Raw genomic sequence first — 26,097 nt, 5'->3', positions numbered from 1 at the left:
TCTAGGGGTCAGGGTTATAAAGATTAACAAGTCGATCAGATCTGTAAGTACACAAAGTCTAATGATAGAAATAGATATGGATATCTCATTCTTATTCAGTAATCACCACAAAGGCCAAAAGACCTAAAGGTAGCAAGTATAGTAGGGACTTGGAGGATTGAACAATGTTGGGTTTTATGGAGGACAGAAATACTTGAGAATGTAAGTGCAGGGCTTCAATAGAATTTTTGTTGTGTTTTGTACAGTTATATTTTAACTTATTTAAAATTTGACCAACAATCTTTTATCAAGTATTCAAAAACTAGGGATTGAATCCAGATGTAACTCTGAGCTACATCTCTATTCCTTTAAAATTTTTAAAAATTTTGAGATCGTCTCATAAAGTTGCCAAAGCTGATCTCAAACTTGTGATGCTTCTACCTTAGCATCATAAATCACTAGCATTATAGGTGTGCGTCACCATGCCCAACGAAGGTAAAAAAATTTTGAGAAATGAAGTTCCAAGGGTTTCTATAATATTCTAAAGGTTTTTCGTTTTCAAGATAACTCCATTTTAAAAATTTCACAAGGAGGGCTGGGGATGTGGCTCAAGCGGTAGTGTGCTCGCCTGGCATGCGTGCGGCCCAGTTCGATCCTCAGCACCACGTACCAACAAAGGTGTTGTGTTCGCCGAGAACTAAAAAACAAATATTAAAAGATTCTCTCTCTCTTTCTTTAAAAAAATTTTTTTCACAAGGATATTCTTTCACTTTAGGATTGTACAATAGGTGAAAACACAGAGATCAAGAGCTAAGTGGAAAAAGGAAGAAATATTTGAAAAAAAATAACACTTTAAAAAGTTGATGGTGTTCTCAAATACCTTACAGCGTTTGACAATAAGGGCCATATGGAAAATATATATAGAAATAATGTAATAATAAGGTGGATACAATATATGACAACTATGTAAAAAATTACTGAGACCCATGACTAATACCGGAATATAGTCCGGTAGTGATAATGAGTGGTATTTTTTTTGGGGGGTGGGTAAATCAGCTGTAATATTTAGTGAAAATAACATATCAACAAGGAGAGGGAATCTATATTGAGTCTCCCTCATATTCTAACAGTCTCAGGGTTTTTTGTTTTGTTTTGTGGTTGTTGTTGATGATGGTGGTGGTGGTGTGTGGGTGTGTTAGAACAGGGTTTCTCAACAATAACACTATTCACATTTTGAATGGTTCTTTTTTTTTTTTGTATGGGGTAGTTATTGCATTGTAAGGTTTTTAGCAGTATCCTTGGTCTGAAGGATACAGTATGAAGTATCCTTCCCAGAAGATGAGAGTGGTACCTCCCCAGTTAGGACAATCAAAACTGTCTCCAGACATAGCCAACAGTTCCTTAGGGCAAAATTGTTCCCAGTTGAAAACTGATTGTTTCAGAGGATACCTATTCTTTTTTTTTTTTAAAAGAATATACATTTTTTTAGTTGTTGATAGACCTTTGTTTTATTCATTCATCTATATGCAGTGCTGAGAATCGAACCCAGTGCCTCACACATAGCAGGCAAGTGCGCTACCACTGAGCCACAGCCCCAGTTCCCTCAGAGGATACCTATTCTAAGAGGGGTTTATTCTTGAGTTTTCCTGTTAAAATTATTTAAGAAAAGAAACTGTGTTGTGTGTCCAATGTATTTACTCCAGTTCAGCTGACACTTATTGGGTGTCTACCATGCTCTGGGCACCATGTGAGGACCAAATATAGAATTCATATATATGCACTATTTTCCTCATTAGCACTAACAATAATTTTCAGTAATAGCAAGGAAGAGTTTTATTTATTTATTTATTTTTAGTTCTGGGATTAAACCCAAGGCCATGAACATGCTAGGCAAGTGCTATACCATTTATCTACACTCCCAGCCCTGCAAACAGGATTGGCTTCACATTTTTACAAAGGAATGCTTAGTTTTAATTCCTCAACTGCTTGCTGCTCCAGGTTCCCTGGTGAAATTTAGAGAAAACCAAAAACATGTTTACAGCTTGGTGGGGTTGTATAGTTAAGAGAAATCAGACATTCAGCAATACTGTGTTTAATCCATGCTTTAACTCATGTGGAGAAGCTTATGATGCAGTGGCCATTTCCAGACTTGGTGCCCTTCCTTAGAGAAAGGATCATTGGCTAGGGGTGACCACAGTGGGTCAGAGGCCCCTGGGGTTTCTAGAGTAGCTGACTTAGAATCCCACCCCAGGTCTGCTTGACTGCAGAACCTGTGCTCATAATTACCACTCTCAGCACCCGGTGGTTCTAGGAGGTGACCTATGTCTCTCTTGTGATTCATTTAATGCTTGTCTTCCTTACTAGACTGCAAATCCTATGAGATCTTAATCCATTTTGACTAGTTCCAACATATTCTGCCTACCCCATGGTAAGTGTGGGTATCTGTAGAATGAATGTGAAAATATTACAATCAGCTAATTATGGCAAAAATTGTTGACTAACAATTACTGATTTTATGTTCTCACTGGTTAGGGTGGAGTGGATGGGATACAAAAGGTGATATGAGCTTTGGGTTCTGTGATGGAGCTGGAGAGAGTAGGCATATGTAAGAAGTATCAGGAACAATCGAAGGCAGCCCACGATGTGAATCCTGCATTGTATGGACAGGACTTCACTATAGGAAATCTGAAAGTAATCTCCTGTTTCTTTCTGTGTGGTTTTAGAACTGTCTACATCAAGGTACTTTCATTTGCTGGGATCTATTTAGCATAGTGCAGGGGCAAAGAGGGGTAGGGCTGTCATATTTAGGTTGCCATATTTCTAAACTGCCACAAGATGGGAGTATTTTAAAGCTTATCCTGGTTTTCTGATCATTAATCTTGTGGGTCATAAGATGGCAGAACCTCAATGTCCTGAGGAGTTGGACACTGGAACTCAGAAAAGCAAACATCACTCTTTTTTGATTCGTGTGAGAATGCCAAAGGGAAATGAATACTAAAGCAAGAGTAGAGCTCTCAGTTTGTCATTTGGGGGAGGGGGTCAGGACTGGGGAATTAAACCCAGTGTCTTATGCATGCTAAGCTATATCTCCAGCCCAGGTTTGTAACTATTACAGGCAGCATTTGAAATGAAGTCTGTAGTATAAAATGGAAAATATTGCTGGTAAAAAAAATTCATTTTTTTTGGGGGGGGTTCTGGGGATAGAACCCAAGGCCTTATGCATGCTAAGTATGTGCTCTACCACTAAACTGTACCCACAGCTCCAAAATTCAGTATTTAGATGAATACACTGTTTGTTTCTAAGCCTCCCATAGTTGAAGCCTCCTCGTAATTCAACATTATTTTGACCTTTTGTTCCAGTGTAGCAATCTAGTGAAAGTTCAGTTGTTTGTGGTACGTTGAAGGCTGCCATTTTTGAACTTTCTATATTATCTCCAGTTGCTCAGGCAAATAGCAGGTGTATTTTAAAGTGTACTAGGACAGAAATTAGTTACAGAAATTCAAATTGCAATCAGTGCAATATGGTAAGGAAGAGAGAATTACAGAGTTGATGGGCAGTGAAATGAGTATCCTAGCTAGTATGTAAAACAAGTCCATTTGCACACAAGTTTATTATGAATAGATGGTGACCTTGGCTACAATTTGGGATGCTTTAATGCTTTTCAAGACTTTTGTCCTAAAGATCACAGGAAGCTATAGGCAAAGAAAGGAAGAATAAGGAGAGGAAATTTCGCTAGATCAAATAGAAAGAACTGGAAGGCATGCCAGGTTTCTGTAGCCCTGGAGGTAAATCCAGGAAAGTCAGCTAAAGGTTGGCTTTTTTTTTTTAAAGATTTGAGATTTTTAAAAAATTAATAGTACCATGTGCTTTTTACAATGCCAAAGGGATATCTCTGATAGAGATGGGATCCCCTACAGCAACTTTCAGGTTCTTGGTAAAACACATGCATTTTCTTGATTTTGTTTAAAAAATAGTGAAACTTACAGAGCAACTGCCTACACATCCACCTGTCCTTGGTCTTCATTGTCCTTGAAGTTTCATGGCCATATTTAACATTATTTCAGGGGCTGCCTCATTTGGTATGAGAGAAAAACAGTCACAGCTAACAAAGGGAGGAAGTGACAAAGATTTCAGGCTTAATTCTGCAAAAGATACTAGAAATCAGAACCAAGCTCTTGTAATTGACTTGCTAAAAGTATCTGGAAGGGTAAGTCATGTGTGTCTCCTGGAACAACTTGTGGGGAGGGTGAACCCTGCCCCTGCCCAGGAGGGATCCTACCTTCGCCACCTGTTTCTTCTTTCTAGAACCTCCTAGAGAGTAAGTTGGCTTTGTAAGGACCTTGCCACAGAGATGGTCAACTCTGCTCCCCACCACTGTGGTACTGGGGATTGAAACTGGGGATGCTCTACCACTTTTTAAAATTTTGAGACAGGGTCTTGCTAAATTGCCTAGGCTGGCCTTGTACTTGCAATCCTCCTACATCAGCCTCCAGAGTGGCTGGGATTACACCACACTCAGCTCTGGTCAACACTTCTTCTAGAGGCAAAGTAGTTGCCAGTGTATAGAAGCTAGGGCAGCCGTGGTTTTTCTTTATCTCCCCTTCAGTCACCATTGTGGCCTGTGATTGTAGACTCTGAACTACAGGACCTAAACAGTTCCCAGTTTTCATCAGGTGTGTCGTATGCATGGGCAGGTGGGTCAGTTTCCACAGAGAACATCCAATATACCAGTGGAAAGTATCTGAGTTAAATTCTTAGCATGATTGCCTTGGTGACTTAAACAGCAACTCCACCCACTCTTCTACTCAGGTGGGACTTCTCACTCAAGCCTACAGGTATGACAGTGCTCATTCTACTTCATTAAAACTATCCAATTTCTTCCTAACTTTGGCGCACAGAATTCTAGAGTGTCAAAGATGTTGTATCTTTTTTTGGGGGGAGGTACTGGGGATTGAATTCAGGGGAACTTGACCACTGAGCCATATCCCCAGCCCTATTTTGTATTTTATTTAAAGATAGGGTCTCACTGAGTTGCTTAGAGCTTAGCTTTTTGCTGAGGCTGGGTTTTGAACTTGTCATCCTCCTGCCTCAGCCTTCCGAGCCACTGGGAGTCAGGTGTGTGCCACTGCACCTGACTCAAAGGTGTTGTATCTTCTTAATCTCTGATTTAATAAAAGAACACAAGTGAAGTCATGACTTGACCAAACTCTTTGCCCACATTTTCCTTCTAAATCTGCCTTATTAGAGGTGCACCACAAGACCTCATCTTTAAAGTCCTAGGGTATTTATTGTCAAAATCTACAAATCTCAGGGCTGGAGGCATAGAGCTCAGTGTTAGAGTACATATTTAGTATGTTCAAGGCCCTGAATTCAATCCCCAGCATCAAATGAAACCCCAAGATAAACAAAATCCCCAAACCCCCTACATACCTCAGTTACATACTCTTTGGTATTACTTACTTGTTGTACCTCCACACCCAGCATAAGTATGAGTTTCTTAAGCCATTTCTTTTTCTGTAGGACTACACTGACTTAAGTGCTATTACCCCCATTTTATTTATTTTATTACCCCCAGGTGTGGAAACTGAGGCTCTGTACGATTAAATAGATTGTCCATTCTTACCCTACTACAAAATCTGATCCAGGTTATATATACAGTTTTGTCTGTTTCCAAAGCCCACATTTTTATTATTTCTAAGTTTATTTTGAAAAATTAAAAACCTACAGAAAAGTTTTAAGAATGGTACTCTGGGGTCAGGGGCTGTAGTTCAGTGGCAGAGTGCTTGCCTAGCATTTGTGAGGCACTGGGTTCGATCCTTAGCACCATATAAAAATAAACAAAATAAAGGCATGCAGTCCGTGTACAACTACAAAAAAACTTTTTAAAAAAGAATATGAATATAAATAACCATATGTCATTGCTCTCAATTCACTAATTTTTTCCATTTGCAAAGCCTACATTTTTCTTCCCCCCCCCCCCTTTGTCAAATGGGTCTCACTGTGTTGCTCAGGATGGCCTCCAACTCCTGCACTCAAGGGATCCTCCTACCTCACCCTCTGGAGTGGGAGGCTCATATTACCATGCTGGCTCAAAGTCCACATTTTTTTTTTTTTTTTTTTTGGCTGTACTGGAGATTGAACTCAGCACCTTGTACATGCTAGGTGAGCTCTCTCTAGGTTAACATTTTGAAGCAGGTTCTTACTAAGTTGCCCAGGCTGGCCTTGAATTTGTGATTCCCTTGAGTAGCTGGGATTATAGGCATTTGCCACAATGCCTGTCTTTAAGCCCACATTCTAGCACTGAGCTATATCCCCAGCCTTTTTGAGACTTAAGCCCATATTCTAAATCACTGTACCATTTATTAGTCATATTACAATCTTACACACATACACAACCCACATGTTTTTTTTTTTTTTTAAAGAGAAATTTTAATCTTTATTTTTTAGTTTTCGGCGGACACAACATCTTTGTATGTGGTGCTGAGGACTGAACCCGGGCTGCACGCATGCCAGGCAAGCGCGCTACCACTTGAGCCACATCCCCAGCCCCAACCCACATGTTTTTAATTTCAGCTGTAGGAGTATAAAAATATCTGTCCTGAGGGCTTCAAATGTGTTAGTTTTCTGTTGCTAAGACCAAATACCCAAGATAAAACAACTCTGAAGTAGTGAAGTTTTATTTTGGCTTATAGTTTCAGAGGTTTCAGTTCATAGTTGCTTGTCCTGAAGCAGAATAGCACATCAAGGCTGGAGTGCATGGTGAAAGAAGATTGCTCACCTCATAGCAACTGGGAAGCAGAGAGAGAGAGAGGGGTAGGAGAGAGATGCTGGGGTCTCATAGCCCCTTCAAGGGCCTTCCCCCAATGAGCTAACTTCCTTCCAGTAGGCCCCACCTCTTAAATGTCCCCATAGCACCACGGACTGATGAGTAGGCCTTTAGCATGTGGGTTGGGGAACATTTAAGATTCAAACCATAAGCATTAATGAAATGCAGTGAAATAATGGGTTTATTCTTTCAGCAAATATTTATTGAGATCCTACCATCCTGGGTTGAGTACCGGGCATTGTCTTGGGCCCAGACAAAGCACAGTCCATACCCTTAAAGAGTTTAGAGTGAGGTGAGTAAGGGCAGACAATAAAGAACTCTCCAGCTACAGGAAATCTGAACACCAAGGACGAAATTTTTTAACAGAGTGGTACTGGGAAGAACTAGAAAGGCTTCCTGGAGGAGGTAACCTCTAGCCTGAGGCCCTTCCCACAAGAGGGAGTGACCCATGAAAAAAGGGGGGAGGAGCGGTTTAACCTGGCAAGAGTAGCTACTGAACATTTCAGTATCCAACTTAGCATGGAAGATTGAGGAATTTCCTTTTGTGGAAATTGGTTTTAGAAGAGAGCGCATGAATTCAGACTAGATATTAATCTGATAAAAGATAGACCAGGCCAGTTGAGTTTTCAGTCTGCTTTAGCTTTGCACATTTATAATTTTTCTTCACAGGACACTGCAAGTATCAATTTCTGGAAAATAATCTTTGTGAAAGTGTCTTGAATTCCTTGGCATGTAACTTTAATTTCCTTTTAAGTGTATATATTTTAATATTAATAAATTGTTATGTTAGCTAATGGTACTTGCTATCCAAACAAGTCTGATCTGTTTCTGGAGTCTCAATAATATTTTTGTTTCTAATTAAGAAATTGGATGAAGACTTGCATCAAAAAATTGCCCGGGAGATGAACCTCTCTGAAACTGCTTTTATCCAAAAACTGAACCCAACAGACAACTTCACACAAAGTAAATATGCATTTTTTTTTCTTACTCTCTTGAATGGCACCATAAGTTACTTTTGGGGAGGGAACGATTTTATGTAAGGGAAATTCTCATTTATTATTTGTATGCAGATAGTAGATCTAGAAGATTCTGATTTGCTTTTTGGTTCATCTCAGGTAAAGGGTATGCTATGGTTAAAATGTGTCACCCCCAGATGAGTTAGCTCATTGGGGGCAGGCCCTTGAAGGGGCTATGAGACCCCAGCATCTCCAATAATTTATGTATTAGAAATTGAATTCCCAATGCAAATGTTGTGGGTAGGGACTAATGAGAGGTGATGGATTAATGTCATTATTGTGGGAGTGGGTTCATTGTCTCAAGAATGGACTTCTTATAGAAGTAAGTTTGGTCCCATCTTGCTCAAGTGCTCATGCATATGAGTTTTCTTGCATGTCTGCCTTCAGCTGTGGGATGATGCAGCAAAAAGGCCCTTATCAGTCGTAGGCCCCGTGACCTTGCACTTCCCAGCCTCCTCAACTATAAGAATTAAATTTATTTTCTTTATAAATTACCCAACATATGACATTCCATTGTAGCAATACAAAATGGACTAGGAGGGTGTTTGGTGAACCTGAATGTTTCAGCTCCAGATCTAGAGCCAGGGGCCCTGGGATGCTGGTCTAGCCTGCACTCATCCTTTCACAACGAGTTTTGGTATTAATCTTGCTAGTGATGTATTTAGGAAAGAAGAAAATGAAAAGTTTGCAATCTGCTCTTAGAGAAATGACCTTGTCTCTGTTTGACTTTTCCTCCTCTGAAGGTTCCTGCTTTGGACTAAGGTGGTTCACACCAGCGAGTGAGGTCCCGCTCTGTGGTCATGCCACCCTGGCATCTTCGGCTGTGCTGTTTTACAAAATAAGTAATGTGAATTTCTTTAATGAACCTATCACTTAGCTATAGCAAATATATATTTTTAAAAATTCTCATCCACTCTTTCTAGTGGACCAAAGTGAGTGGTATAAAGGTATTGCAGTTTATTTCATACAATTCATGGTGCAGAAAAAAAAAAAAAAGAAAAACAAGCAACCTTTAATCACACTTTAGCCTTTATGAGTATTCAGTGGGCATTCTTGGGTTGTTCCCTGGAAAGCCATTTTATTATAAATAGATCTCTGGGGTTTTTTTGTGACCAACATAGCAGGGGGATTGGCTAGGGCAGAATAAGTGCTTCACATGATATGATACTGGGGAACCACAGGCACACCTTGTTCCAAATATTGGGACATACATTGAAATTTGTTCTATAATAAGAATTTCTTTGCTCTGAATTTTAAAGATTCCTGAGTCCTGACCATCAACATTTACCTTAAGATGGTGCAGCCCCTTAATCCTGCCAGTTCTTAACTGCATGATAACCCTCAGGGATTTGTGGGAATGGGATAGAGAGATGTCTGGAAATGCATGGAAAGGGGAGATAACAAACAGAAATGTAACACAGAAACAGGATGATGTGACAGAGAGGGAGCCTGGGAGTGGGAAGCTGGGAAAGGAAGGTCTTAGGGGAGTTACTTCAGATGGTGATGGTAAAGGAAGATGTCACAGGGCAAACTCTCCCAGGAAACAGGCTGCGAGACATTTGTACTCAGGAAGAATTGAGGGGAATTTTTCTTGGGCTCAAGAAAGCAGGATTGAAGAGAGGAAGGGGTGGACCTGAAAAGTAGTAGCAACAAAGACAGATCTTGGCTCAGGCTATAGGAGCTATGAAGCTGGAAGTTTTTTCAACTGGTAAAGTTCAGAACAGAGGCAAAAGTTCAGGCCTTTTTACCCTCCGTGAATCAACTCTCAAGGCCTGAAAAGAAGCATTACTTTGGGTAAAATACCCCTCTTCAGCTAAGGGCAATTCCCAGAGAGAGACTCAGCTGAGAGCTGTCAGCTGTCAGACTACTGATAGCAGAGTCAGGGCGTGGAAAAGCAAGCAAGCTTCAAGGTTGCACCTGAGAACAGGTGCCTCCTTAAATTTGGCACTCTCTAGGACTTCCTTGCTTCACCTAGTCCCAGCCCCAAGGTGGGAGATAGAATCTGGATACCAGCACCCTCTAGAGAGATAGACCTTTGGGGTGAAGAATGAGACAAAGTCTCCTGAGCAAAGAGCTGGAGTGGGTGGATCAGCATCATAGAGAGGCAGCAGCAAATGCAAAGCTGAAGTAAATTTGATCTGAGTATCTGGAGCGTCCTGAGGGAGGACAGGCTTAGCAGAAAGGGCTAGACCAAGAGCCCTCTAACATGTAACCCAACATACAAGAAGATGATTTGGGTTTATGTGCATAGGGGACCAGAGTGAAGAAAAGCAAACATCCTGAAATATTGTGGGGTTTTTTTTGTTTGTTTTTTTAAAGAGGGAGAGGGAGAGAGAGAGAGACAGATAATTTTTATTTATTTATTTTTAGTTTTCGGCGGACACAACATCTTTGTTTGTATGTGGTGCTGAGGATCGAACCCGGGCCGCACGCATGCCAGGCGTGCGCGCTACTGCTTGAGCCACATCCCCAGACCCCCTCCCCCCAAAAAAAATATTGTGTAGGAACTCTATCTTGAAAAGAAGGGCTTAATGAAGTTGAACTGAGTCTTTTGAAAGCAGGGTCCCACATTGGTTGGAATGGCTCTGAGGTTTGGAATAATAATCTCTCAGTCTCCTATGGAGTCTTAAGTTTAGATGAGATAACGTGTGAAAAAAAAATGCTTTGCAAATTATGTCTTACACCAATTATAATGAGAAAAATTAAGCTTTGTGTTTCAGAATGTAAATTTTATGCTCAGTGAGTTAGTATGCAATGCTGAATTTCTTTGAGAAATGGTTAAATTTTACAGAAATATTAGAGAAAAAATTAGTTTACAAATTAAAAAAAAAGGTTAGATAAAAAAAATGTTAGATGAATAACCTAAATTGGTTCACAAAGGGATATGGCAGCATTTGTGGTCCATTTTTTGTTTTGTTTTTGGTACTGGGACGGAACCCCAGGGCACTCAGCCACTGAGCCACATCCCCAGCCTTTCTTTGTATTTTATTTAGAGACAGGGTCTCACTGAGTTGCTAAGTTGCTGAGGCTGACTTTGAATTGTGGAACATTATTTTTTAAAAAATATTTTTATATATATTTTAGTTGTTGATGGACCTTTATTTTATTCATTTATTTATATGCAGTGCTGAGAATTGAACCCAGTGTCTCACACATGCTAGGCAAGCATTCTACCACTGAACCATACTCCCCAGCCCTGTGGTACATTCTTTTTTTTTTTTTTTTTTTTTTTTTGGTGGTGTTGAACCCAGGGCCTTGTGCACATGAGGCAAACACTCTACCAAATGAGCTATATCCCCAGCCCCTGTGGTACATTCTTTAAGTCAATTTTTTTTATGTATAGCTTGGTTTACTTAGGGTGAACTTGATTTGTTTGCACATAAGACTATTGTTCACAATTACCTGTTTTGTCATCTCCTTAGAATATCTTAAATATAATCCACAATAATGGGGAGCAGAGAATAGAAGTTCATTGGATTAGACAAAGGGGAATAAAGGGAATGGAAGGGGAACAGGAAAGACAGTGTACATCCACAAAAAATTAACTTAGAAAAATAATAATAACTATGGATAAATGGTAAAAAGATAATAGAGGGAGGGGAGCAGGGATCAGGGGAAGGAAAGGTACTGAGGTCTGAATTAGAATAAGGTATAATCCAGGTATGTATAATTGTGTCAAAATGGATTCTACTGTTATGTGTAACTAAAAAGAAAACAACAACAACAACAACATCTCCCCCCAACACACACACACAAAACAAGTTAAGGAACAACTGAATTTATCAGACAATGGAAAAAGCAAAGGATTCTTCCCTGTAGCCTTTGGAGGTCACATGGTTCTACTGACACTTTGATTTTAGACTTCTGCCTTCAGAACAGTAAGAGAATGAATCTGTTATTTCAAGGCAAAAAAAGAGAGAACATCTTAAACTAATCAAGTTTATGATTCTATAGTTATCGTTGATGGATATTTTAAAATCTGCATTAGAAAACATTATCCCAGTGACTCGAGAAGCTGAGGCAAGAGGATCACAAGTTCAAGACCAGCCTCAGCAACTTAGTGACCCACTGTCTCAAAAAATAAAAAGGGCTGGGGATATGGCTTAGTGGTAAAGTACCCCTGAGTCAATCCCGATACCAAAAGAAAAAAAAAAGAAAAGAAACATGATAGCAGCTCTATCAGGTACACTTACTTATTACCCCATTTTTCCCTCCATGCTGGAGATCAAACCCAAGGCTTAGTGCACATAGGCAGGTGCTCTGCCACTGAGCCTCACCCCTAACTCTAACCCCATTTTATAGCTGAGAAAACTGAGGCTTAAGGAAGTTAAATAATTTGCTCAAGAGCATATTTAGTAAGCAGATAGGAGTCAAATTACAAAGCCTTGCAGTATGATGACACATTGCAATAGTTGTATTCCTTGTTCTCAAGTTAGAAACCAGTGAGGGTTTTCTCCACTTTAGACCCCAGCAACTCAGACCTGAGCCTCCATCACAGGAAAGGACAGCACTGCCAGAAAATCTTAAGACATGCCAGGCATGGTGGCTCGTGCTGTAATCCCAGTGGCTTAGAGGCTGAGGCAGGAGGATTGCAAATTTAAAGCCAGCCTCAGCAATTTAGAAAATCTTAAGACAACACTAAGGTGATTGAAATAGATATACAAACGTATAACAGTTTATTTTCTTGTTTCTTGATTCTTTTTTATTTTTATTTTTGGCCAGAAAACACAAATAACACGCTAACCTTTGTCACTCTGAGTGGGGAACTAAAGGCCAGAAGAGCAGAGGATGGTATCATCCTGGATTTTCCTCTTTATCCGACCTACCCACAGGTCAGCTCTTTTTAATTATGACACAAAATATGTATAACCAACAGCTTGTCTATTTTACAATGATTTTATGTTTTTTTTTCCACTTTTAGGACTTCCATGAAGTAGAGGACCTGATAAAGGTTGGTGAAAAGAATCAAATCTGAGCTTATGTGATTCATTCATTTATTATCATTTGAACACAAAGATTTGATATGATTTGATCCTGAAAGATAGTCCTCTACCAGTATAAATGTTCTAATGGAATCTTAGCTAAATAGTGCTTGGTAATTTCAGGTTTAAATTTTAATATTCTATCTGTTTAGTGAGAAAGTTGACTACTGATTTATCTATTTTACTTTTGTCTGTGTTAGGGCTGGGGCTGGAGCTCAGTGGTAGAGCACTTAGAGCACTTGCCGGGCATGTGCAAGGCCCTGGGCTTCATCCCCAGCATTGAAGAAAAAGAAAAATCAGCCTTAGCTTCCAGGATGAGAGAAAGACTTGTGGGGCAGACTGAGAGAAAGACCTGAAGGAGGTGCAAGAAAGAGAGTAGGACATCTTCAGGAGATGTTAAGTGTCTGGGAGAACACAAACCTTTAGATAAAGAGGGGATGTGTAATTTCTATCCATTTCTAGCTAGGAAGATAGAAATGGGCCTGAGGCATGGCCACAGAAGTTCAGATATGAGAGTTGGGATTTCTGACAGAAATGGCCATTCCAAGAAATCCATACAAACAACAATGGAAGCTGCCTGACAGTTGTTAGTGTCTCCAGTATTTGTGGAAGAGAGACTGAGGAGCGAGGGTGTGCTTTGGTGGAGACCAGGAAAGTGTGGGTGCTTCCAGAGAAGACAAGACACAGCCTGGCCCCCTCATGGATCTTCCATGAGCATGTGTCGAATGATAATAGTAATAACAACAACAACAATATAATAATAGTGTTTTTGAGAGTCTCCTCTGTGCAATACCACGACTAAGTGTTTCACTTGCATTGTTTCATATAATATCTGAATATTATCTTGTGAGGTAGACACTACAATTATCCTACAGTTCTGGGGCCAGAGCAGCCCCAGATGCCCAGGTGCTTAGTGTGCAGGGAAGTAAATGATTCTGTCAAATGGTCTATTGTGGGTTCCATTGGAGTGTTTCCTCAGTGAATTTTCAACTAGAGCATTTATAATATCTTTAGTGTTTTGGTTCATCTAAGTTTTCAAAGAGTATAATTGAGTATCATGGATTCTGATTTTATACCCAGCTTCACCCATGGCTTGAGTTTCAGGAGATAGATAAGCCAAATTTATAAATTAATTGCTTTATTCACATTGGTGAGAAACTGGAAAATATTCATCATGGTCGACCTTGTTCATGAAAAAAAAAAAAAAAAAAACTTCACCTGGTCTCTCTAAGCCTCAGAATCAGCATTTGTAAAATAGGATAATAAAGGTCCATTTATCATGAGTGTGTTAATTTGTGTTCCTTCCTAGAAATTGGTATTCAGATTCCCAGCTGAGAAATAAACTTTTAAATCAATGTGTGAATTCAGGCAGAGAAGGGCAGTTTGACTGAGGGTAGAGAGCAGATGGGATCTGGCTGTCAGAATTCCCGTTTCTTTGGGAAGGGCCATTGGTCAATCCATAGGGTTTCTACCTCTTTGTGCCATTGAGGTATAAAGCCCAAGTACCACCCAAGGCAGAGGGAGTCTTGGCTGTGGGAGCTTGAGCATCTCAGTCCTAGAGAAACCAAAGCCACCTAAGGATGGCCATAGACAGTTATGTAATCATCTGCTTCACCTGGAGGCTGGGGTGGTCCCAAAGGATGACTTTTGGAGAGGAAATTGTCCCCTCATAACCTCCCTCAGCACCAAGCTATTTCCAAACAAACAAATAATGTTCTTGGGTTTGAGCAAGGTTAAGTGTAGTCTTAGGTAGAGTGAACTCAGGTATCTTGAGAAAATGTTGTGTGACTGATCTGTACCATACCACCCAAGTGTAAGTGGTGTGCCTTCTGAGCAGAGCAGCACAAGACAAGTTCCCTAGTCTCCACTTGAGTTCTAACATGTGGAATGTTCTAGTTGTCGCTGCAAGTATTCTGCATATGTTATTTATGTGCCACTCACAAGAACAATTCCAAGAGGTGAGAACGAAGCCTCTATCAGTTAAGAGTTGGGTTCAGAGCTTTAACTCCAGGGTCACTCAGATCTGGATCAGGGTGGGTGTGCCGTGAGAGAGAAACCACGGGCTCTCTGAGTCTCCTCTGTGGAGAAGATACCCATTGAAAGGAGTTTGTGCCTTCAGGCATGTGGTAACCTCTCGTGGGCCTGGCAGAGGGTGAGCTAAGTGGCTCCTGAGAGGCCCTTTGGGTAGCTAGGAAACTGGACATCTTTGAACAATACTTTAAGCCCCCAAAGTGAGCTAATGCACTTGGAGACTGAAGAACATGGGGTTGCCTAGCTCACAACAGATGCTCAATGAGAGGTTGTGCCCCATTGAGGTGATCAAGAACTTGACTGCAGATGTGCTCCTGAGGAGTTTTTGGTCCATGTCCACAGATGGCCATAGGCAACACACTGGTCCAGGATATCCGCTATTCTCCAGATACCCGGAAACTCCTTGTCCGGCTCAGTGATTCTTATGACAGGTAAATGTGATTGTGTGTCCACATTATGAGGAGGGCTGAGCACCTGCTGGCTTTGTCTGTCTGTGCTGTGTCCTGTCAAACCACGACTCTTGTGACCAGGTTCTTTCTAGAGAGATACTACCACTGGCCCTTCCGTCCTCTCCTGCTGAGCTGTCTGGGCAAGCTTCCCCGGGCCTGTTACACATTCTGTGTAGTGGGGAGGTCTGTGAAATGGGTTTTCCCTAATCCATCCTTTTATGAACAAGGTCATTTCTGGAGACTCTGAAAGTGAATACGGAGAACCTGCTGCAAGTTGAAAACACAGGGAAGGTGCGAGGACTCATTCTTACCCTAAAAGGAGAGGCTGGCGGGCAGACCCAAGCATTTGATTTTTACTCCAGATATTTTGCACCATGGGTTGGTGTGGCTGAAGATCCTGTAACAGGTACTTTTTCCTTAAGTCCAGGGGAGGGTTAAACATGAAACAGGAGGAAACATGTAGCTATTTAAGTGTCCTTCATGTCACTTTTCAGGTTTCCTTGGTTCTGAGCTTCTTTTTTAAAATGTTTTTTTTAGTTGTTGATACACCTTTATTTTATTTATGTATATTTGATGTCGAGAATCGAACCCAGTGCTTCACACATGCCAGGCAAAGTGCACTACCCCTAAGCCCCAGCCCCAGTCCCTGAGCTGCCTTTTTTTAATTAGTTGCTCATGACAATACAATGATCTTGACATATCATACATTTGAATCAAATGGGGTATAATTTCTCATTTTTCCAAGTGTACAGGTTGCAGAATCACATTGGTTATACAGCCACGTTTATACATAACAGCAATACTAGTGTCTATTTTATTCTGTTGCCCTTCCTATCCCCCCTTCCCTTCCCCTCCCCTCCCATCACCTCTCTCTACCCAATCTAAGAAGAGAGGTGGAAGGGAATGAGAGGGAGAAGGGGAATTGCACGGAAGATGGAAGGAGACCCTCGTCGTTATACTAAATACATGTATGATGATGTGAGGGGAAAAAAAAATGTGTCTCTGAGCTGCTTTCATTTCTCTCTTTCTCCTTGCCCCTGCATCCTCTCACTGAAATCTCATGTGACAAACACACTATAAAGGAGATATTACAGGGTCCAACTGTGGTGACAACAGCCTGGGTTTGCATGGCTAGCTTCCTGTTTCTTGACCTTGGGCAGGTAACAACATTTTAAAAATCTCAGTTTCCTCCTCTATAAAATGTGGATGATACTTCCCATGATTATGTAAACATGATGCATGTTCAGTGCTTAGTACAGTGCCTGGCACACGGTTAGTATGCAACAACTACTGTTTTCATAACCAGAAACTGGATCTCCTGAGCCAGTATCTCCAGGTATCCCACTAGCCTGATGCAAACGGATGAAATCCGAGATGGGTAGGAATGTCATACCTCTTTCTTTCTACTGGAGATTGAACCCAGGGTCACTGAACTACTTACCAGCCCTTTTCATTTCTTTTTTAAATTTTGAGACAAGGTCTCATTAAGTTGCTGAGGGCCTTGATAAATTGCCCAGGCTGAGCTCAAATTTGCAATCCTCCTATCTCAGCCTCCTGAGTTGCTGGGATTACAGGCATATGCCACCACACCCAGGCTGTGTCCCATTTCCATCCTCTTTAAGAATAGTAGGCTGAGCAGCAAGGGTGGGGATGCTTGATGGAGCAGGTTTCTGGGTGGGATGAGGCTGGAGGAGGCTGGGTAGAGACTTTGAGGCTCCCATTCTGGTCAGATGGTAAAGACCAGGCTGGTTCAGGACTTTGACTTAGCTACTCTCTGAGGAACAAAACGTGAACTTCAAAGCTCAGCAAACAAGCACTTTTGAAGACTCAGGAAAATGCCCAACAACATTGAAATAGTCCAATGTAACCTCTCCCCATGGAAGAGAATTTCTGAGAAGATTTCCACATGCACAGCTGCTTTCCAAAGATTTTAATTGGCACAAAGAACACATGTCCTCACCCTTCCCTCATTATGTTTTTTTCCTAGAGTGGGAAGGTTTTTAGATCATGATGACCAAGTTTTGAGGTTTTCTTGGGAACTTAAGGGTTTTTTGGAATGTGGAACTTCCAATGCTAAAGCAGGTTAATCTTGGGCAAACCAGGACAGTCGGTCTCCCTACTTATATTCCCTAACAGTAAGTTTTCCTGAAGCAGGGAACATTTCATTCTTTTCTCCTCCAAAGACTTTTCTGTTAGTGATGACTTCACATTTTGTTTCTTCATTTTTATATCCAATCTCTGATCTTTTGAAAAAAAAAATATTTGACTCTAAAGAAAATTTCTTTTGACCTCCAAAGCCCAAGAATATTTGCTTAGAGAAAAAAATTGGCTTTTTGGTCAGAACTCCCCACTTTTCTTGAATATGTACTCTAAGAAGAAGAAGATACTTTCCTGGAAAGATGTAGAAATATTTATGTGAAGGCCTGGTTTTCCTACCAAGAGCTGATAGTAAACTGATAGATAAGAATTAAAACCAGTAGTCAGGAGTGATGGCACATACCTGTAACTTCAGTGACTCGGGAAGCTAAGACAGGGGGATTGAAAGTTCAAGACCAGTGTCATCAACTTAGCAAGGCCCTAAACAACTTAGCAAGACTCTGTCTCAAAATTTAAAAAAATAAAAAGGGCTAAGTAAGGAACGTGGCTTAGTGGTTAAGTGCCTCTGCTTTCAATCTCTGGTACCAAAAATTAAAAAACAACAAAAAAAAAGAGGCTGGGGATGTGGCTCAAGCGGTAGCGCGCTCGCCTGGAATGCGTGCGACCCGGGTTCGATCCTCAGCACCACATACCAACAAAGATGTTGTGTCCGCCGAAAACTAAAAAATAAATATTAAAAAAAATTTAAAAAAAACACACACACACACAAAAAAAAGTTAAAAATAAATAAATAATAAGACCCAAAGTCTAATTCAGTCTTCAGAAACAGTAAGGCAGATTTGATATATGATTTGGAGGAGCTTATTCGTAAATTCTGTGTGTTCCTTTCTATCTCCATTCATAATTCCACATTCTGCTGCGGCCTGGTCAATATAAAGATTAAATGACCTAAGGTTACTCAAGCTACAATTAATTGTAAATGCTTATAAATTTACTGTGAAGTCACCCCTGTTTCCTTTGGGATTGTTATAATATTTCATCTCTGTTCAGGGTCTGCACACACTGTTCTCGGCAGCTACTGGTCCCAGCAGCTGGGGAAGCAAGAAATGCATGGTAAGACATCTCTTTGTCTAACTTTAAGCTAGTGTTCCTTCACATATGCACTATCCCCTTGAAAATGTAGTGAGGTGTTAAGGTTCTTCCATGTGAAATATCCCTAAATATTCTTAAATATCCACCACCTCAAACATCCTCCACCTCTGCTTCCCCCAATACACAAATACTCCTGATACAATAAATGCCCAATAAGTTTTTGTTGAATAGAATTAAATTGCTGTATAACTTTGGCTCAGAGAAGTTATTCATAATGTGATAGATTGAGACTGGATGATGACTAAGGTTAACTTACATCTTATTGTTAGTCACAGGATTGATCGAAATTGCTCTTGAACCAAATCCCCTGGTGATGATATATTGTTCAGGGCTAAAGCCAATGGAGGCTGCATGTTCTGATCATCAAAGCAGGACTCTAACCCCAAAGGATGCAGGTCTGACTTAGTGGGAGGATTAGGCCTCTGTGATCCTAGTGGATAGCAAGGTAGCTGTTCTCTTTCCTTGGTGAGTCTAATTATTCTCCTAAGCACTGAGTCCCTGGAAGGCTAAGGCCATGCTCTTTTGTCTGCCATGGCACATGTGGTTGCTTGAATATGTTATGATTGAATGAACTCCCTCTGTCCTCTTTAGAATGAGAAGATGGGGCCTTCTCAGGAGGGCCAAGACCACCCCTCTTCATCTTCTTAGACTGCTGGTCCATGCCTCTTGCTTTTCACACATCCTTGCTTACACCTAGAGAAAGCTAAGTGTTGAGTGTAGCTGGGGCATTATGGGAAGCACTAGAAGAAGTGGTACAGGAAAAGGCCCAGGAAGGGAAGAGGCATGGTTGTATGTTTTGTACATCAAATTATGTTTATGTCCCTCTCAATCTTCAAGAGAAGGGAGGGGAGGTGGACAATGCCATGAATAGATGAAGGATTTTTTTTTTAAATTCTTTAGTTGTAGATGGACATGATACTTTATTCTATTTATTTATTTTTATATGGTGCTGAGGATTGAACCCAGTGCCTCATATGTGCTAGGCAATCGCTCTACCACTGAGCCACAACCCCAACCCCTAGATGAAGAAATTTATATTTTAAACTGACTTGGGAGGACTCTGGGGTTTATTATTTTCTTATAAATTTTTATTTTTTTATATATTTTTTTGGTACCAGGGATTGAACCCAGGGCATTTAACCATTGTGTCACATTCCCAGCCTTTTTTATATTTTATTTAGAGACAGGGTCTCACTGAGTTGCTTAGGGCCTTGCTAAATTGCTGAAGCTGGCTTCAAACTCATGAGCCTCCTGCCTCAGCCTCCTGAGTCACTGGGATTATACGCATGTGCCACCAAGTCTTCAACTCCAGGGTTTATAATAAGAGGTCTTTCGTTATCTTCTGTTAATACAGAGTGTGAAAATGTTCATAATTTGTGACTCATTTTATTTTATTTTTTTTAGCATTTCAGTGTTCCCCTCGAGGAGGAGAACTGTTCATTTCACTACGACCTGAAGGAAGAATTGACATTAAGGGTGGTGCTGCCCTTGTCCTGGAGGGCACGCTGACAGCCTAGATACTTGTGCTGTGATGCTGCTATCTATAACAACAAACCATTGTTTCCATGTAAGGAAATAGAACGGCTGCCTTTAGCAAATTAGCATGGTAGTCCACTTAATTAATCCTCATGTTAGGAAGATAAGACATGTTGATGGAGATTTAGTAATGCTTCCAGACTAATTAATTTATGGAGTTTGAACTGAGTGTATTTGAAATGTAAATAATGAGTAGCAAAAAAATAATGTCACTTATTTTGATTATAACTACACATCAAAGAATGAGAAATACATTTAGTAGAAGTGAAATTAAACCATTTAAACTTAGGTGAGAGTACCTTTTGCAGCCATTTTAAAGGCTCAATAATTATGTGGAGTTAGAAAACGATTTCATGGTAGAACACTAAGAAAAAGTACAGTAGGCTATAAAATGTTTGCAATGTTATGCTGTGAATATGGAGAATATGAATTTATGTGGACAAGCATGGGTTGTGAAGATAGCAAAGTGAAAAATAGCTCATGTGTCGGGATAAGAATGGAAGTAACTCTAACGTATATAAAAATCGTTTCCTTCATTGCTGCCCTCAAGTACAATAACTAAAAATTAGGACATAACCAAAAATTAAAACAAAAAAAATGTATATTCAGCTACTTCCTGTCATTGTAAAATTACACACTAAAAGTAATGAAATCTTTTAATTTTTCCTTTTTTTTTTCTGGTACTAGGGATTGAACTCATTTGGGTCCTACCACTAACCTACATCCCCAACCCTTTTTAATTTTTGACTTTGAAGCAAAGTCTCACTAAGTTGCCAAGGCAGGCTTCAAACTTGTGGTTTTCCTGCCACAGCCTCCCAAATGGCTGGGATTATAGGCATGTGCCACAGTGCTTGGCTAATCTTTTTTGATATGTGGCCTTAGAGTGATAACTTAAAAGGGATTCTTCTCTTAATAAAATGTTTTAACATAACTTCATATTCAGTTAAATCTATAATATTGAATACCTAGAGTTGATTTTGGGATGGGGAATGTTTTGAATTGTTTCAAGTGTTTAACACTGATGCCAATTCTTAGCCATTTCAAGAACCACAGGCTGATTAGTTATGTCCCTGTAATGTCCCTAGTTTTTCACCTTAATTGCATTAAAGAGTGAATTTATTGTTGCATTAATCTTATGTCTCTTTTGATTGGCGATAAAAATAAATAATTTCCCAGCTTTCATGTCTCAGCTTAATGAGTGACCCCTGGCCTCTCACATGCCTCACAACTTATCATGACATAGCCATGGATCATGATACCAAGAGCAAGAATCACTGCAGGGTTTTCATGATGTATGAAGTTTTTCCAATCTGAGACTGAAATATATGAAGAATTTTATATAAATCTGTAGTTGAAAGAGCCTGAATTTGCTCTCTCAAATGTATGCTTTTTTTTCTTATTTTTTTAAAATTTTTATTCTAATTTGTATAGGCTAATTTTTAATAGATATTTTTGGGAAACAGTTACTGAGAGAACTCTGAATTTTTTTTGGTGGGGGTGGGGGGTTGCTGGAGATGGAACCCAGGGTCTAATACATGCCAGGCAGCTTCTCTACCACTGAGCCACATCCCCAGCCCCTCTGAATTGTTTTTTGCAAAGTTGCTATTGGTAGCACAAGACTCTGTATCTGCATATATTTCAAACCATGTATCCATTTTTGGAAGTGATTTTTTTTTTAAATTATCCATTTAGCAATGTACAGTTGAGTCAGAATAGTCAGCACAACAGATCAAGCTTACTGTATTTACTGAGCCTCTGAAGGTTGACTGTGACCGTAAGTACATAATGTAGCAGCAGCCTGGGAAGCAGGGGCAGGGCAGGATGGGCATACCTGAAAGAATAGACAAGTGGAAATGAAGCCAGGTGTGGCAGCACATGCTTGTAATCCCAGCTGCTTAAGTGACTGAGGCAAGAAGGTCTCATGTTTCAGGGAAGCTTCCACAATTTAGCAAGCCCCTGTCTCAAAATAATAAATACCTAAGTGAATCCCACCATCGTGGGATCCTAATTAGAATAATATATATTCCACACTTGTATAATTTTATTAAATGGATTCTATTATCATGTATAAATAAGAAGACCCCCTCCCCCTCCACACATACAGAAGAAGAAGAAGAAGAAGGAGGAGGAGGAGGAGGAGGAGGAGGAGGAGGAGGAGGAGGAGAAGGGAGAGAGGGAGGGGGAGGGGCGGGGGGGGAGAAGAAGAGCCACCAATTTAAAAAACAAAAACAAAAAACTAAAAGGCTGGGGACATAGGTCAGTGGTAGAGCACCCCCTTGGGTCAATAATCAGAACTGCAAAAAACGGGAAAGGAAATGATGTCTTTAGAATACAGATCCTCTAGGATTAGCATATGTGTGCAATGAGTTTTCTGCTAATATGAGCAGAAGGTTTGAGAGTGCTTTTAAACACTAGTTCCAGCCAAGTTTTTTCCTGCCTCTTCCACTTCTTTCTACCTTAGCCTACCTGATCTTCCCAAGAAGGAACATAAGGGCACATGGAGGTAGAGCCTTAGAAATATATCCTAGCCATTGGCTGAAAAAAGTGATTCCAGCAAGTTGGCATCCCCTGCTGTATTGAAGTAGGTTAGGCTGTGCCAAAGTCTGAAATATATACAAAATCGTAGTGGCTAGAAACAATGAATTCCATCATTATGTATAATTATAATTCACCAATAAAAATACGGAAAAAATCACGGCAGCTAAAATAGCAACATTAATTTTCTCTCACTTATCTACTATAGGTCAGGAGGGGTTCTGCTCCTTATATCATGCAGCGACCCCGTCAGACTTTTTCATTTTGCCATCTGGTCTCCTGTTTGCTGCATCAGGAGGAGATGTGGTATAGAACCTCACTGTGCTTTGGATCAGAAGTGATAGGTGTCAGTTATGTTCACAAACTGTTGACTAGGACCGGTCACATAGGCCCATCTAATAGCAAAGGAGTGGAGAAATGTCGAAGAGCACATGGGTATGTTCTATGTACAACACAGAGCTGCCACACCCAGGTTTTCAGGCCACTTAGATGGCTTAATTCCCCCTAGGGTGGCATTACTTGGGTAGATTCATCAAAGTTCACAGTCTTAGGGGTAGGGTCTCAGGAACCCTATTATGCAAATACATCAGGAATGAAGCCATCTCTCAGATGCAGACACATTAACTTAGTGCATAGAGAATGATAGGTAAAGTCAAAATGCCAATTTGTTATTTTACAAATAAGAAATGTAGTCATGTATACTAGCCCATTTTCTGATGCTATACCAGAATACCACAGACTGGGTAGTTTAGAAAGAATAGAAATTTTTTTGACTTATGGTTCTAGAGAATGGGAAGTTTAATATCAAGGTGCTACCATCTGGGGAGGGTCTTCTTCCTTTTTATCCTAATTAATTAATTAGTTTATTTATTTTCAATACTGAGGATTGAACCCAGGGTGCTCTACCATTAAGCTATATCCCCAGTCTTTTTTATTTTTTATTTTGAGACAGTATCTCAGTTGCTGAGGATGGCCTCAAACGTATGATCCTCCTGCCTCAGCTTCCTGAATTTCTGAGATTAGAGGTGTGTGATACCATGCCCAGCAGTGAGGATCTTCTTGCTGCATCATAAAATGACAGAAGTCATTACATGGTCAGGGAGCATAAGAGAGGGTAGAAATAACTCACATACTCTCTGAAGAATAACCTTAATCTGTTCCTGAGGGCAGTGCCCCTATGACATAGTGAGTTTGTTTGTTTTGTTTTGGTGGTGGTGGTATTGGGGGTTGAACCCAGGGTCTTGAACATTGTAGGTAAGTACTCTACCACTCAAGCTACATCCAGCGTAAAGTCCTGCATCTTCATACTGCCACAACTGCAATCAAATTTCAACATGAGTTTCGAAGGGGACATTTAAATCATAGCACCATGGAGTACATTTGATTAGAGCAATTTCTTCACATTTATCTGTCTGGAAAGTTACATTGTAATTGGAAAGCTCCGTGGAGTCAAAACAAGGAGAGTCAGCTAAATGAACTTCACATGGCAAATGTCATCGAGACGTGATAATATATTTTACCAGTACATTAAAATCTCATCACATCTCATGTCATTTACTTGAACTGGACCACATGCGCTCAGGTTGGGGTCAAATGTGATCTTAGTTTTTAGGTATATTTCTTTTTAGAACAACCACTGTCCCTAACTCAAACCAACAACTTCATCTAGCATGCAACAATGTGTTCCAGCTCTGTAGAAAAAACTGGCAATACTGGGCTTTAAGAATTTTGTATCAGCCTACCATACTTTATAGATTTTTAAGTGGGATTTTCAAGGACACTTTTGGCAACATTCAGTTTTTGTCTTATACACAATGATAGCCTGTCTCCAGAGTGGCTCCCAGTGGTCCCCATCTTCTGCTTTTCAGACCTTTTTGCACTCCCCTCCCTCACTGTACCAGGATTGATTTCTGAGGCTGATGGCAGAGCAGGTTGTAAAACCCAGAACCTGCTTCTGAGAGCAGGTTGTAAAACACAGAACCTTCTGTTCTGGTTGGTTTCTGCCTGTCTGTCTCTCTTGAATCACTTTTCCCGTGAGAAGCCAGCTATCTCACCATACACAGCTTGGAAAGAGGTCCATGTAGCAAGACACTGAGGCCTGTAACCAACAGCCACATGAATGAGCTTGGAAGCGGATAGTCAAATGATGGCAGCCCTGTTGATGCCTTGACCATAGCTTTGTGAGATGCCCTGAGCCAGAGGCACTCAGATAAGCTGCTCCAGATTCCTGATTCACAGAAACTAGGTTAACAATTTTTTTTTCTGATACTGGAGATTGAACCCAGGGATTTGCACGTTCTAGGGAAGCACTCACCACTGAGCTATATCCCCAGTCCTTCTTACTATTGTTTTAAATTTTGTGACAGTTCTCACTAAATTGCAGAGGCTAGATCACACTCTTGAACTTGTGATCCTCCTTCCTCAGCCTCCTGAGTAGCTTGATTACAGGCATTCTTGGCTTATGTTTGCTGTTTTAATTCACTGAATTGTGAGGTAACATGCTGTCTTTATCAATTCATTATTTTTTTCTCTTTGATTTTCTTTTGAGATTGAGGTCTCATTATGTTGTCCAGTCTGGCTTTGAACTTGTAGACTCAAGCTGCTCTCAATTCCTGATCCATAGAAACTGAGATTTTTAATATGTATGTATGTATGTATGTGTGTATGTATGGCAAGCTACCTCTGAGCTATATCCCCAGACCTTTTTATTATTTAATTTTTTTTTCTTTTTGTGGTACTGGGGATTGGACCCAGTGCTGCTGTACTGAACTATATCCCCATCTCTTTTTAGTTTTTCTTTTGAGACAAGGGCTTGGTAAGTTGTCTAGGCTGGCCTCAAATTTATAATCCTTTTGCCTCAAACTCAAGAGTAAATTGGAATTACAGGTATAAATAACTAAGCTAGCACATATTAATTTTATTAAGAAAATTTCAAACATTTAAAATTAGAATATAATGAGTCCCCATGAAACTTTCACTCAGGTATAACAGGTTTTTGGGTTTTTTTTCCCCTCAACTTTTTAGTGTTGGGGATTGAACCCGGGGTTTTGAACATGTTTAAATCTTCCTGTTTCCATGGTCTAATGATATCTCTGCACCAACGATTCGCTTGGTCATAAGCCAGTTGTTTTATTAATGGCATTGCTTGTTCTGTATTCCCAAAAACTCTGGTAGCTGTTTGAATAAGCCTATCTACAAATTCAGCGTAAGGTTCATTAGCTCCTTGTATTATCTTAGATAATTGACCTTGTAAACCTCCATGTCCTTGTAAAGTCTTCCATGCCTTAACTGCATCTACAGCAATTTGTGAGTATACGCCAGGATCATATGCAATTTGTTGCTGCCGATCCTCATAAGGTCCCTTTCCTAACAACATATCTAGATTTCTCTGAGAATAACCAGCTGCTGCATTTCGCCTAGCCGTCTCCTTGCAAAATTCCTCATTGGCAACCTTCCATAACAGGTATTGTCCTCCATTTAGCACAGCTTTACA

The 26,097-nt window shown here is 40.3% G+C and overlaps 1 protein-coding gene across 15 annotated transcripts in view; it reads left to right on the top strand.

Annotated features, from left to right (window-relative positions):
* PBLD (phenazine biosynthesis like protein domain containing) overlaps positions 1–20,987 on the top strand; it is a 72,680-nt gene extending 51,693 nt beyond the window's left edge. For 12 of the 15 annotated variants that reach the window (XM_081267341.1, XM_081267350.1, XM_081267348.1 and 9 more), the window contains 8 exons: positions 7,670–7,769; positions 8,566–8,664; positions 12,545–12,654; positions 12,744–12,773; positions 15,178–15,266; positions 15,512–15,690; positions 18,432–18,494; positions 19,938–20,987. In XM_081267341.1, the coding sequence (XP_081123467.1) occupies positions 7,709–7,769; positions 8,566–8,664; positions 12,545–12,654; positions 12,744–12,773; positions 15,178–15,266; positions 15,512–15,690; positions 18,432–18,494; positions 19,938–20,050 (744 nt within the window). In that variant the 5' untranslated portion in view covers positions 7,670–7,708 and the 3' untranslated portion in view covers positions 20,051–20,987. Of the gene's footprint in view, positions 1–4,060; positions 4,188–7,669; positions 7,770–8,565; positions 8,665–12,544; positions 12,655–12,743; positions 12,774–15,177; positions 15,267–15,511; positions 15,691–16,366; positions 16,445–16,590; positions 18,006–18,431; positions 18,495–19,937 lie in introns of those variants that run through there. The other 3 variants (XR_014018913.1, XM_081267337.1, XM_081267338.1) reach the window with 3 other exon arrangements.
* The last annotated feature ends 5,110 nt before the right edge of the window (positions 20,988–26,097 follow it).

Source organism: Spermophilus citellus (genome assembly GCF_964194105.1).
Source record: "Spermophilus citellus genome assembly, chromosome: 15".
NCBI lineage: Eukaryota > Metazoa > Chordata > Mammalia > Rodentia > Sciuridae > Spermophilus > Spermophilus citellus.
The sequence above is the reverse complement of the archived record's forward strand: the minus strand, read 5'-3'. Positions and strand labels throughout refer to the sequence as shown.